Source organism: Ornithorhynchus anatinus, chromosome 12 (assembly GCF_004115215.2).
Source record: "Ornithorhynchus anatinus isolate Pmale09 chromosome 12, mOrnAna1.pri.v4, whole genome shotgun sequence".
Lineage (NCBI taxonomy): Eukaryota > Metazoa > Chordata > Mammalia > Monotremata > Ornithorhynchidae > Ornithorhynchus > Ornithorhynchus anatinus.
The window spans coordinates 33079196-33092948 of record NC_041739.1 but is presented as its reverse complement, the minus strand read 5'-3'; the positions used below and the strand labels follow the sequence as shown (position 1 = coordinate 33092948).

Here is a 13753-nt window from a genome sequence, read left to right as displayed (position 1 = left end):
TCTTATCAAAAATTAATTTCATATATTTTAATTTTCTCCTTAATTTTGACTCTTCAAAGTGTCAAAGTTTGATGTTGTCTTCTATTTCTCATACTAGATTTTCTGGAATCAAGCCAAGGAATCTAGGAAACAACACAAAGCTCATAGAATGGTTACCACAAAATGATCTTCTCGGTGAGTCCCACATGAGTTTTGAATTTGTTTAATTATAATTCATTATATCATTTTGACCCACATTTGCATTCTTTGCCCCACATTAGAATTCTTTTCCAGAATTCTTCTCTTGAAAATACAGTTTCATTCCGGAAGGATTAGCTGCAAAAATGTAAAGTGCCTGAATGATTTAGTTCGCTTCTACGCAGATGGTTTTTTTTTTTTCTCCTTGCTGCAGGCCGGTTGGCACATCAATCTGATAGATAATTTATTTAGAAAGATGACTCGAGTGAGTGTTTTAGAGGTGCTATTGTCAAAACATAAAGATGCATATGAATGATTTTTTTGAAGCAGTATAGTCGTACATTTCGATTAGTTGGAAAGTAAGAAGGCATAAAACTAATTTGATTAAAATATGAATGAAGTGTTTGAGTAAAAGGGAACTTTATTGTTTTTGGGGGGGGGGACTTACACCCCCTTCCCTCCATGGAAACATCCCTCTCTAAGGTCACCAGTGGCTTTCCTCTTGTCAAATCTTGCCAAAGGGAAGGAAGCAGCATGTCCTAATGGATAGAGCATGGGCCTGGGAATCAGAAGGACTTGAGCTGTAATCCCAGGTCTGCCATTTGTCCACGCTGTGACCTTGGGCATATCACTTAACTTCTCTGTGCTTCAGTTCCCTCATCTGCAAAATGGGGTTTAATATTGTGAGCCCACTGTGCAGTGGCCCGTACTCCATCCTAAACCTCCCCAGCTTCACAGCTGCCTTCAACATTGTGGACCCACCCCCTTTATCCTTGTAATATTATCTAATCTCAGTCTCCCTGACACTGCCCTTTCCTGATTCTCCTCTCATTTCTCTGACTGCTCATTCTCAGTCTCTTTTTTTGGGCTCCTCCTCTGCCTCTCACTCCCTAAATGTGGGAGTCCTTCAAGGCTCGGTTCTGGGTCTCCTTCTAATTCTCCATTTCCACCCACTCCTTTGGAGAACTCATTTTCTCCTACGGCTTCAAGTAGCATCTCTACACTGATGATTCTCAAATCTTCTTCTCCAGGCTTGACCTCTCTCCTTCTCTGAAGTCTGGCACATGTCTATTGAATGTTCCACCAACCCCTCAAACTTATGTCTAAAACAGAATTCCTCACCTTCCCTCCCAAACCCTGTCGCTCTCCACCCCCGACCCAGCCTCCGGCGCTTCTGTGACCATAGAAAACACCACTTCCCTTCGCATCTCACAGGCTCATAACTTCAGGATAACTCATCTCCCTCATTCAGCCCGCAAATTCACACTGTCACCAAATCCCCTCAGTTCTGCCTTTACAATATCACAGAAATCTGCCATTCCTCTACATCCAAACTGCTACTATGCTGACCAAACACTTATCCTGTCCTGCCTTGACTACTGCATCAGTCTCCTCGCTGACTTCCCTGCCTCCTGTCTCTCTCCTCTCTAGCCCATACTTTACTCTGCTGCCCAAATCATTTTTCTAAAAAAAGTCAATCCATGTCAACTCACTCCTCAAGAACCTCCAGGGGTTGACTGTCCAGCTCCGCCTCAAACAGAAATGACTTACAGTTTTAAAGCAGTCAGGTCTCCCCCTCCTACCTTATCGCTTGCAGATTTCCTGCTACAATTCGCGGCTCCTCTAACGCTGATGTACTCCCCGTACTTTGATCTCATCCGTCTAACTGCTGACCCCTTGCCTATGTGTCCCTCTGGCCCGGAATTCTCTCCCACTTCATATACAGCAAAAAACCATTCTCCGCAACTTCAAAGTCATGTTTAAATCACATCTCCTTCATAAAGGCCCTCCCTGATGAAGCAGTCGTTTCCGCTACTCTCTCTCCTTCTGCCGTCACCTATGAACTTGGCTCTTTACCCGTTAAGCACTTAATATTCCCCCCACCCTCAGCTCCGCGTGTAACCTATTTTGGTGTCTGTCTCCCCCCTCTAGACTCTACGCTCTTTTGTGGGGAGAATGTGTCTGCTAACTCGGTTGTATTATACTCTCCCAAACACTTAGTACAGTTCTCTGCACACAGTCAGTACTCAGTAAATGCCACTGATTGGGCGAATTTTTCTCATTCCTTGAGGCACATAATTATTTTATTCCCCACCAGACCATGAGGTGGGATACGGTTCACGGAAATGACTGACTTGTTGGAAATCCAGGAAGGGCATGGAACTCTTTATGCCTCGTTTGAGTGCAGAAAGGGAGACCAGTGGTGGGCATCTCAGGAATTGCTCTAAGTGCTTAGTAGGCATCAGGGTTGAACAAGGCTACCTAAGATGCTGTGCCGATGTCTGACATGGCTGCCTGTTGCCTGCCGTTGGCTTGGGCTTCTCCATGATGGGAGGAACACTGGAACAAAAAAAGGGCTCAGGGCACGTCCCCGAGGCAGAAAAGTTCCGTGGGCAAGGTAAAAGACTCTGGGGAGTGTTGAAGGAGTTTAAGAATAATAATAATCATGTTGGTGTTTGTTAAGCGCTTACTATGTGCAGAGCACTGTTCTAAGCGCTGGGGTAGATACAGGGTCATCAGGTTGTCCCACGTGAAGCTTACAGTCTTCATCCCCATTTTACAGATGAGGGACCTGAGGCACAGAGACGTTAAGTGATTTGCCCAAGGTCACACAGCTGCCAAGTGACAGAGCCGGGATGAGAATGAGAATGAGAAGCAGCGTGGCTTAGTGAATAGAGCCCAGGCCTGGGAATTAGAAGGGCCTGGATTTTAATCCCTGCTTTGCCATTTGTCTCTTGTGTGACATTGGGCAAGTCATGTCACTCATCTGTGCTTCAGTTGCCTCATCTGTGAAATGAAGATGAAGACTGTGAACCCAGTGTGGGACATGAACTGTGTCCAACTTGATTAGCTTGCATCTACCCCAGGGCTTAGTACAGTGCCTGGCACATAATAAGAGCTTAACAAGTACCATTTTTTTAAAAAAAAAAAGAAAAAAGGAAAGAAGAGCAGGCGAAAACAGTCATGTAGGATCTGATGGGTATCGTCTAGCTCGTTGTGGGCGGGGAACGTGTTTACCAACCCTGTTTCGTTGTACTCTGCCTAATGCTTAGTTCAGTGCTCTGCACACAGTAAGGGCTCAGTAAATATGATGGAGTGAATGTCCATCTCCTTTCCCAGTGGCCTAGCAGTCCTGGTTGTTGTTTCCAGTGGTGTGCTTATGGGTACCACATTGTTATAGCTAAGGAAACCCATCCTTTGCACAGTTTGATGGAGGAGCATTAGGAAGAGAGTTGACGACAGATGTGAAGGGGCGGAGCAGTCAGACAGAAAGCAGGAGATGAACTCAGGGATTGTCTCTGAATGTCTGAATATCTCTAGACTGTAAAAGGAAAAGTGTTTACCTACTCTGTTATATTTTAGTCTCCCAAGTGCTAAATGCAGTGCTCTGCACACAGGAAATGCTCAGTAGAAACTACTGATTGAGCGCCATTGCCATTCTGCTTGGCTCCTAAGTACCTCCGCTGCCTCCATGGTGGCTGCAGGGCTTACTGGGGCCATTAGCTACCTAGTACCACTCCTTGTGGGGAGTCAGGGCCTAAGCACTATAAACCTGGTGGGTGACAAGACTTCCTGCCTGCTGGAGACCCCACAGCCCAAAGTGGAGCCCAAGGTTGGCAGTTTAAGGACAATTTGACAGCCATTTAACTTTGTTCTTAATTATCTAGAGTGTCTGCCTGTCATCCTCTAATGCTCTAAGTTACCACATCCTTCCCTTTGAAATCACATCCTTCCCTGGAGATGTGCTCCAGAATAACCTCCCGGAAGCTTTCCTTGAATGGCTATCATTCTCCCACACCCAGCACAACCCATAATCCACTTTTCCCTCTCTATTTATTCTTGAAATCATTGAATGTACTTGGATGTATTCATGTATATATTAATTGTGTGCTTTTCCCCCCTCCCATCTCCATGTTAAGTCACATTCTTGGGACCAGGTAGTGTATCTCTTCACGTAAACCCTAAATAGGTATATTGCAGTTTTCTTATTCTTAAGCCCTTTAAAAATGGTACTTTGTATGGTATTTGTTAAGAGCTTAGTATGTGTCAAGCAGTGGGGCAGATGCAGGTTAATCAGGCCGGACAGTCTCTGGCCCACATTGGGCTCACAGACCAGGTGGGAAGGAGAACAACTTTTGAAGCCTCATTTTGCAGTTGGGGGAACAGAGGCACAGAGAAGTTAAGTAATATGCCCAAGGTCACATAGCAGGCATATGGATCTGTGATCAGAACCCAGCTCCTCTTGCTCCGAGGCCCACATTTTTTGCACTAGACCTCACAAGGAAGATCCAAAAATATAATATATAACTTGGCAAATGTGAGAGATTTCAATGAGTCCGTGCACTACAAACACGAGGGTTTCACAGTATAAATCCGCCGATGTATCCTGCCAGGCAATATATAGAATAATAATTAAAGGAGCAAAAGCAACGTTGAACTATAACCGATAAAGGAGCCATAATTGAAAATATGAGCCTACCTTACCATCCAGCTGTAATGCATTCCCAGAAAATGTGGATTTGTCAAGAACATTTGCACCGGAGGGTACGTTTTCTCATAAACTTACATGTTCTGAATAGGGATCTGTCTATAAACCTTGGAAAAATACTGCAGTTCCCTTATGTGCTATACACTGTTAAAACAAATATTGCTAAACTTTTTTTTTCGGCTTTCTAAAGCAATTCCAAGCACCACATGACAACATTAGCTAAAGAGGAATTGTAGTATGATTATGAACCTTTGCAGGAAGTTGCACTAGTAGAAAGTTGTTCTGCTGATACTGACGGTGGTTTTTCAATTTAGGTGAAGAATTTGCCCAATTTATAACGAACAGCAGATTTCTCGTCTTAATAAGCTTCCCAGCAGCAGGCCGACTCCTTCTGAACCCCTCTTTACACTTTGTAATTTTGTAAAATCATCTCCTTACTTCAAAATCCATGCAAGATTTCTTAAACCTCAAATTTTAACTGGTGGTGACCACGGTTCCCTTGATTTGTCACGATGCCATGAATTGTTGAAGGAGTCAGCCAGTGTTGACGGAACTGTGGGGTGGCAGTAACCTTGATGTCACACCCTGTTGGCTGTATGTCTGGGTTGGAAGTATTGTGAATTAGCTGCAATTTAGGGTCTGCCTATACTCTGAATTAATGGAGCTCATTCAAATGAGCTATCACCCCTTTAGGGAAGCAGCGTGGCTCAGTGGAAAGAGTCTGGGCTTGGGAGTCAGAGGTCATGGGTTCGAATTCCGGGTCTGCCACTCGGCAGCTGTGTGACTGTGGGCAAGTCACTTCACTTCTCCGTGCCTCAGTTCCCTCACCTATAAAATGGGGATTAACTGCGAGCCTCACGTGGGACAACCTGATTACCCTGTAACTACCCCAGCGCTTAGAACAGTGCTCTGCACATAGTAAGCGCTTAACAAATACCAACATTATTATTATTATTACCAGCTGAACTAGAATTCATGTTTCCAATCTCCTAAATCCCAGAACACACAGCCTCCTTTTGCCTTTGCTTCCCAGTGCTTTAACATTATGGACAGCACCTTGAAAACTCCTGTGCCACGGAATCAGCTGCTTGGTGTCAAGAAAAGCAGTTACAGATACCGTTCTGGCCTCTGGCTAACTCTCCTCTTTCGGATTCCCCGCTTCCGCTGCCCCTGAAAACCACTTTGGATTTAGGTCGATCCCGATAGACCTTTTGCGACCGGGAAACGTGTCCTCACCTTTTAGAATTCCCATTCATTCCCTGGCTGGCCAACCATCTGTCCTCTCCCATTCCTACCCTAATTGACTTGCTTGGGATTTTGAGATGAAAGGCCAACCCCTGAAGTTGAGAAACAGACCATTGGGAATCCCGAGGCCAACCTATAAACAACAGGTGGAGCTCCCGGAAAGGATCGGTCTCTGTCAGCATCTCGGATGGGGTGTGGAGGATCGTGGGTCCCCGAGTGACTTGACACAATGCTCCCTTTTGTCAGTGTGTCTCGAATTGGTGACCGGAATAAGCTGGAGTAGGGCCAAAGAACATGTTTCATCGGCAGGGTCCCTTCAAAAATGTGTTTTGCCGGATGTACAGAGGACACAAGCAATGATCCTTTCAAATCCGGTTGGTTTGGTTTTTTGGCCTTGTTTGTTTTCTTTTTATTTTTTTTTTCAACAGAAGCGGTCCTGCTAATTGGACTTCATATGACTAATACAGCTAAAACGAAGTGGGGGAGGGAAGGTGTTTGTGAAGATGCTTCCTCCTCTCTGTTGCCGACTTCTTTTTTTTTTCTTTTTAACGATATCTGTTAAGCACATACTAAGTGCCCAGGCACTATTCTGAGTGCTGGGGTAGATATGAGCAAATCAGGTTGGACACAGAACATGTCTAAAAGGAGGCTCACGGTCTTCATCCCCATTTTACAGATGAGGTAACTGAGGCACAGAGAAGTGAAGTGACTCGCCCAAGGACACACAGTAGACAAGTGGCAGAGCCGGGATTTGAGCCCAAGTTCTTCTCACTCTCGGGCCTGTATTGTGTCCCCTAGGCAGGCCGAGTAGCCTCCTTCTGGATGGTAACCTAAGTGCCCACCTCTGTGTCTTTAGATTGTTTTTCTGTCAGAGGATGTCAGGGAGATCTGTTTTAAACCTTCAATAGTCTGAGTGAGGAAGATGAGGGGGAAGTCCCACCGGCCACGGGCAGACCGTATTATGGGCCGTTTTTATCGTGGTTTGACGGGTTCGTGGGGGTGAGGGGAAAGACCTCACTAACCCTGCCACTCTCACAGAGACAGGTTCCCCCTTTCAGTCCCAAACCCTCTCCAACCACATCTTAGGCCTCCTTGTCCCTTCCCCTGACATCAGTTTAAGTGCTATGTTTTCACTTTCACAGGCCCTCTCCTCCCCCAACCATTACCCAAAAGAGCACGGCTGCTTGGAGTGAATAATGTCCCCGGTTTACCCAGCCCCTCAACTGAAACCCTCCTCACCGAGCCTGTGTTGGTCCATCCCTCCTATTCCCGCCCAACAGCTGCGGCCCAGGGGTCTCCGGCCAGGCCCCGGTCATTGGAATAGCCAACCCTGGCGAGCCAGGTCCCTTCGTTTAATTGAGGATGTAGTCCACTGCTCAGAGACAGTGCTTTTAACGAGGACGAGGATGACAACCAGCGCGGGTGATCGAATCAAGTCTGGTTCCCAGCCCAGGGCAGTAGGAGAATCACCGTGGCCCTAGTGGATGGAGCGTGGGCCTGGGAGTCAGAAGGACCTGGGTTCTCACCCCAACTCCAACATGCGTCTGCTGTGAGACCTTGGACAAGTCACTTCGCTTCTACTCACCCACGTGGGACAACCTGATTCCCCTTTATCTACCCCAGCGCTTAAGAACACTGCTCTGCGCATAGTAAGAGCTTAACAAATACCAACATCATCATCATCATCATTTTACCTCATCTGTAAAAGGGGGGTTAAGGCTGTAAGCCCCATGTGGGATATGGACTGTGAGCTACCTGATTAGCCTGTGCCTACCCCAGGGCTCAGTACAGTGCCTGGCACATAGTAAGTGCTTAACAAGTAGCCTCAAAAATAGGACTAGTGTTTTATTATTCCTTGAAATGTTTTATCTAAATCATGCAATGTTCACCACGTCTACTAGAGACCAAACAGCATGGTCTAGTGGAAAGAGACGGGCCTGGGAGTTCCCTGGGACCCAGAACCTGGGTTCTCATTCTGACTCTTCAACTTGGCTGCTGTGTGCAAGTCAAGTTACTTGGGCAAGTCACTTCACTTCTCTGTGCCTCAGGTACCTCATTTGTAAATTGGGGATCAAGACTTTGAACCCTCTGTGGGACAGAGACTGTGTCCCGTCTTGATACTTTTTATCTACCCCAGTGCTTGGTACAGTGTCTGGCACATAGGAAGTGCTTAAATAATATTATTGTTATTGTTCTCATTATTATGAGCTGAGTGTATCTGGTTCTGTCAACATCTTGCCACTGGATCGGGTCCTATTCTGCAAAGGGGGTAATGACAAGGTGCAGATAGAGTGGATTGTCGTGATCCCTTTTTTAGAAAACTGAATTGAAATCAAGGAATTTTGATGTGATTTCTTTTATGTTTTGTTACGATTGTTATGCTCTAGTGTACCAGTTTCTAGCAGCCCTCAATTATTTAAAGCTTTCAGAGTATCTACATTATTAATGAACTCTTGAAAACCAAAAAAAACCATACTTAGAACCTCACCGTTTTTATTGGTATGGCATTGACCTCTGCGGTATTTAACTTGTGTTCTCTGGTTCTTTGTTATTTTTCCCCTTAGGACACTCAAATATTAAAGCTTTCCTTAGCCATGGTGGCTTGAACAGTATTTTTGAAACAATGTACCACGGTGTGCCTGTAGTGGGAATTCCACTCTTTGGAGATCATTACGATACTATGACTCGAGTTCAGGCCAAAGGCATGGGGATATTACTTGAGTGGAAGACCATTTCAGAAGGAGACTTGTACGAAGCCCTCGTGAAAGTGATTAATGATCCCAGGTAAGGAGTATTTTGACCGTTGCTTTTAAAATTGAGACCGAAAAAACACACGTAGGACCGGTTGAAAAGCAAGCAGCATGGCCTAAGAGGAAGAGCATGGGTCTGGGAGTCAGAGGAGTTGGGTTTGGGCTGGGGCAAGCCACTGACCTGTGCTTCAGTTTCCTCATCTGCAAATTGAGGATTCGGTACCTGTTTTCTTCCACTCAGACGGTGAGCCCCATGTGGGTCAGGGACTGTGTCCATCCTAAGTATTTAATATTGAGTGCAGTGCTAAGTACGGTTTTTGACACGTAGCAGGTGCTTAACAATTACCGCAGTTGTTGTTATTAACATCAGTGGCTAGTCTTCCGGAATCGTTCTCCATTACTCCAAGCACAAACTTCTGTGTGTATTGGGCTGTTTTTGCATAATGTGGCTAGATCGCCGGTTTGAGGATGCCAGGAGAGCAGTTCCCTCCCTTCGTTTTCCGAGTCCCTGCCCATCCCACCTGGGCATCAGCTTGATAGCTCAGGCTGCCCCAACGTCACCCCACCCCTAACCCACCGTGGAATTACCCGGGCTGCTGTCAGACTAGGTGGGAGCCAGTAACACTCCACAGGTAACCTGAGTAGAGCAGGCCCCTGTACATTGTAAGCTCACTGTGGGCAGGGAGTGTGTCTACCATCTCTGTTATATTGTACTCTCCCAAGCACTTAGTACAGTGCTTTGCACACAGTAGGATCTCAATAAATACGCTTGATTGATTGAAATGGGCTCCATTTCCAGTGTGGCTAACCCCAGTCCATCGTTGGCCCCGCCACTGGGGAGATTTCCATCTAGGTAAAGGCAGAGACTGGGCTGAGTTCCACGTTTGTAGACCGCTCAGGACTCTGTCCCAGAGGATCAGGGCTCTGGGCCATTCTGGGGACACCTTAGTCTTGTTCCCCAAACAAGGTTGAGTTCCATCAGGAGCCCTTTTTTACCGACGTTTTGCCTACGGGGCTGGCCCAGGGAAGGTTTGGGAGTTGTTTTTTTCATGGTATTTGTTAAGCATTTACTATGGGCCGGGCACTTTACTAAGCACTGAGGTAGCGTTAAGATAATCAGGTTGGACACAGTCCCTGTCCCACATAGGCCTCACAGGCTTAATCCCTATTTTGCAGATGAAGTAACTGAGCCACAGGTGTGGGCAGGGAACCTGTCTCTGTTGTTATATCGTACTCTCCCAAGTACTTGGTACGGTGCTCTGCACACAATTAGAGCTTAAAAAATACGATTGTTGCTGGCGCAGCATTCGGACTTTTCTGGTCTACCGTGACCTCGGTGTTTAGGTCACAGGTCACTTCCCGTGTGAGTCTAGTTCCCAGCCAGGCCAGGGGAAGGAAGAATCCCAGCTGGGAAAGGTGCCATGGTGAACAGCATCCTTCTCCTTTCACAGAGGGAGCGTCGGCATTGGCTTGCACCAGCTTGGCAAAGGCTAGAGACAGAGGGAACGCAGGAGGGAGATAGGATGAGAAGACAGGGCACTAAAGGGTAGAATGGTGACCCTTATCAGACAGTGAGACACCCAGTAGAAACCAGGATGAAAGGAAACTGTACCAACAAACAAAAGAAAGAAGGGGAGAGGGTCACAGAAAGATTGACGCAGGCTTAGTTCCAAAAAGGAGTGAGCTTGAGTAGCAGTACCAGAGAGACTAGGGAAGGGTCACAGGGCATGAATCGTTCTTTAATAATAATAATGATGATGTTGGTATTTGTTAAACGCTTACTATGTGTAGAGCACTGTTCTAAGCGCTGGGGTAGATACAGGGTAATCAGGTTGTCCCACGTGAGGCTCACAGGTTTATCCCCATTTTACAGATGAGATAACTGAGGCACAGAGAAGTTAAGTGTCTTGCCCACAGTCACACAGCTGACAAGTGACAGAGCCGGGATTCGAACCCATGACCTCTGACTCCGAAGCCCGGGCTCTTTCCACTGAGCCATGCCGCTTCTCTATCTATCTATCTATCTATCTATCTATCTATCTATCTATCTATCTATCTATCTATCTATCTATCTATCCATCTATCTTCTTTCTCAACTCGGGTTTGCCATTTGCTTCACGGCCCTGAAGTTGGGTGTGGGAGGGTGCGAGATGGACCAGTTACCGTTATGGAACTGGTATCCCAGGGAGGGAGTTTTGGCAGCAGCTGGGATGCCGGGTATGACCATCTGGAAGAGCCTTACCTGACGGCAAGATACCCTGCCCAACTTGGCAGAAAGCTGGTGTTGAACTTCCCTGAAGAATCATACGTTCATTCTTTCAACCGTATCTATTGAGCGCTTGCTATGTGCAGAGCACTGTACTAAGCGCTTGGAATGTACAATTCGACAATCCCTGCCCAGCAACGGGCTTCAGTTCTCTAGAGAAGAGAATCGTCTCATGGGTGCCATGGGATGGATATAATAATGTTGGTATTCGTTAAGCGCTTACTATGTGCGGAGCACTGTTCTAAGCGCTGGGGGAGATACAGGGTAATCAGGTTGTCCCACGTGAGGCTCACAGTTAATCCCCATTTTACGGATGAGGTCACCGAGGCACAGAGAAGTGAAGTGACGTGCCCACAGTCACACAGCTGACAAGTGGCAGAGCTGGGATTCGATATGAGTGATCTTAACCTGAAATTAATTTAGGCTCGTGAAAGGAGTTCTATAGCCAGGGCACCCAGGTAGTTCATTCCAGTGGTCATCCAGCCTGGCAGTGTACAAGTGATGATGGCAGGAGGGTATGGAAAGGAACAGTGGAGGCAGCGTGGCCTTGGGGGAAGGCACAGAGGCAGAATTGGGAGTCAGGGGACTGCGTTCTAGTACCGGCTCTGCCACTGGCCTGCCCTGTGACCTCAGGCAAGCAGCTTAATTTCTCTGAGCCCAGCATCCCAATCTGTAAAATGGGGCGTAATACCCACCTCTCCTTCCTTTCGGGAAAGTTATGAGGATAAAATGAGGTCATTGTTGTGAAAGTGCTTTAGAGTCAATCCGTGGTATTTACTGGGAGCTTACTGTGTGCCAAGCCCAGTACTAATGGGGAAAGTATGATACAATAGAATTAGTAGATGCGACTGAAAGCACTGGATGAAGTTGGGATATTCATAATATCATTATGCATTATCAGGGAACAGAGTGACCTACTGGAAAGAGCGCGGGCCTATGAGTCAGAGGCCCTGAGTTCTTACTCCTCTACGCCGCTTTGCTGCGTGACCTTGGGCCAGTCACTTAACTTCGCTGTGCCTCATTTTCCTCATCTGTAAAATGGGGATTATCTTACTCCCTCCTGCTTACAGCTGAGAGCCCCAAGTAGCGTAGGGATTGTGTCCAACCTGATTACCTCGTATCTCCCTCAGTGCTTACTTAGTACGGTGCTTGGCACATAGGAAGCACTTAAATATCAGCATCAGCCTTGTCGTCGTCATGATTGTTATTATTAAGGTATAGCCCTCAGATTCAACTGGATTGGGAGCCTTGAAAATAGACTTGTACCTGAGGGTTCAGTATCAACCAGTATTGATTGTTCCACGATAGATGTAACCCGCCAAATGCCTTCGTGGATATTCATCCGGCTGGCTCTGAATGGTAGACTGTTTCACCCTCCTCGAGCTTGCTCTCTCTTCCCTTACTCTGCCAGGATCCACAATTAGTGGTTAGAGGCAAAGTAAATAGTCGTGACAGTTCTTTCTGCCCCCAACCGCCCCCCACTACCAATATCTTGTAGGACGCAACATTCCAAGTGAAGGTCATTCCCCCCCCCCCCCAATACTTTTCTCATTATAAATTCATGCTGTGCTAAGCCTCTAGCAACTCAGGCCAGCTGACATTTAAGCTTTCCTCAGCAAAATGAAATATTGCCATTCCAGGCACTGAACACGCATCTCTTCCCCTCCTCCTTTTCTTCAGCTACAGGCTCCGAGCTCAGAAGCTGTCTGAAATTCACAAGGATCAGCCCGGTCACCCCGTCAATCGGACCGTCTATTGGATCGATTACATTCTCCGGCACAACGGGGCCCGCCATCTCCGGGCCGCTGTTCACCGTATTTCTTTCTATCAGTACTTTTTACTGGATGTTGCCTTTGTTCTGTCTGTCGGTGCTGCCTTGCTCTACTTCCTAATGTCCCGGAGCGTGAGATTTATTTACAGACAGAGCAAACATCTTTGGGCTAGCAGGGAGCACAGTGCTATAAACGGACATTACCACAATGGGATTCCAAATGGCAAATTCAAAAGAAATGGCCACATTAAACACGAAAAGAAGGTGAAATGAGCCAGCTGTCCTCACCTGATATTAACAAGAGCTGTTCAAGAAATTGAATTTTATTGTTGTAACTTAAATCTAACAACTACTTAATGTAAAAACCCAGTAAACAGTTCTAACATTCCCCTATATAATCTTATGGGATTAAGATGTCTTAAAAAGGGAAAAAAAAGCACAAACTTAAAATGCAAAAATGTATTTTATTCCTAATCGTGATGCAGAGAGTAATATTGGCACTGAGATTTTTAGAAGTCTCGATTCTTTACATCAAGTTAATGACCTATGGGTTCTTAGTTTTAAAATCTGAAGGCGTGTCCCAGATGCACAGATGTTACTTTTTATTCAGTAAGGTGTTTTTTATTCATCTTTTGGTTAAGAGAATTTTAGCTAGCTGCAGTTGCATGATAAATTAGTTGGAGGTCCATCATTTAAGAATGAAGGTTCTGTTTCCTGCTGGACTTGTCAGCTGGTGTTTAATGTGTTTAGATTCAGGATGCTCTGCAGAGGACATTTTCTCTTAAAAAAAGCAAAAAAAAAAAAAAAAGACCAAAAAAAAAATCCCCCCAAAACTGAGTTGTAAAGAAGAAATCAATTAAAAAAAAAAAAAAAAGCCCCATTTTTTTCTCTCAAGAGACTGTGTGAACTCTTTTGGTCTCTGCTATTGAGAAAATGAAATTAAATTAGTCCACAAGATGTGACCTTTTTAATGTACACATTTTACTTCCCCATCCCCCTTTCCTTTTTTCCACTGGCAGCGTTTTATAGGATTTTTTTAAAATTATTTCAACAAG

At 45.8% G+C, this 13753-nt stretch overlaps 1 protein-coding gene across 5 annotated transcripts in view; it reads left to right on the top strand.

Annotated features, from left to right (window-relative positions):
• The window catches only part of UGT8 (UDP glycosyltransferase 8), a 174338-nt gene extending 160832 nt beyond the window's left edge, over nt 1-13506 (top strand). For all 5 annotated transcript variants that reach the window (XM_029077043.2, XM_007670172.4, XM_007670173.4 and 2 more), the window contains exons 4-6: nt 98-174; nt 8476-8695; nt 12608-13506. In XM_029077043.2, the coding sequence (XP_028932876.1) occupies nt 98-174; nt 8476-8695; nt 12608-12971 (661 nt within the window). In that variant the 3' untranslated portion in view covers nt 12972-13506. The remainder of the gene's footprint in view (nt 1-97; nt 175-8475; nt 8696-12607) is intronic.
• Nucleotides 13507-13753: the final 247 nt, after the last annotated feature.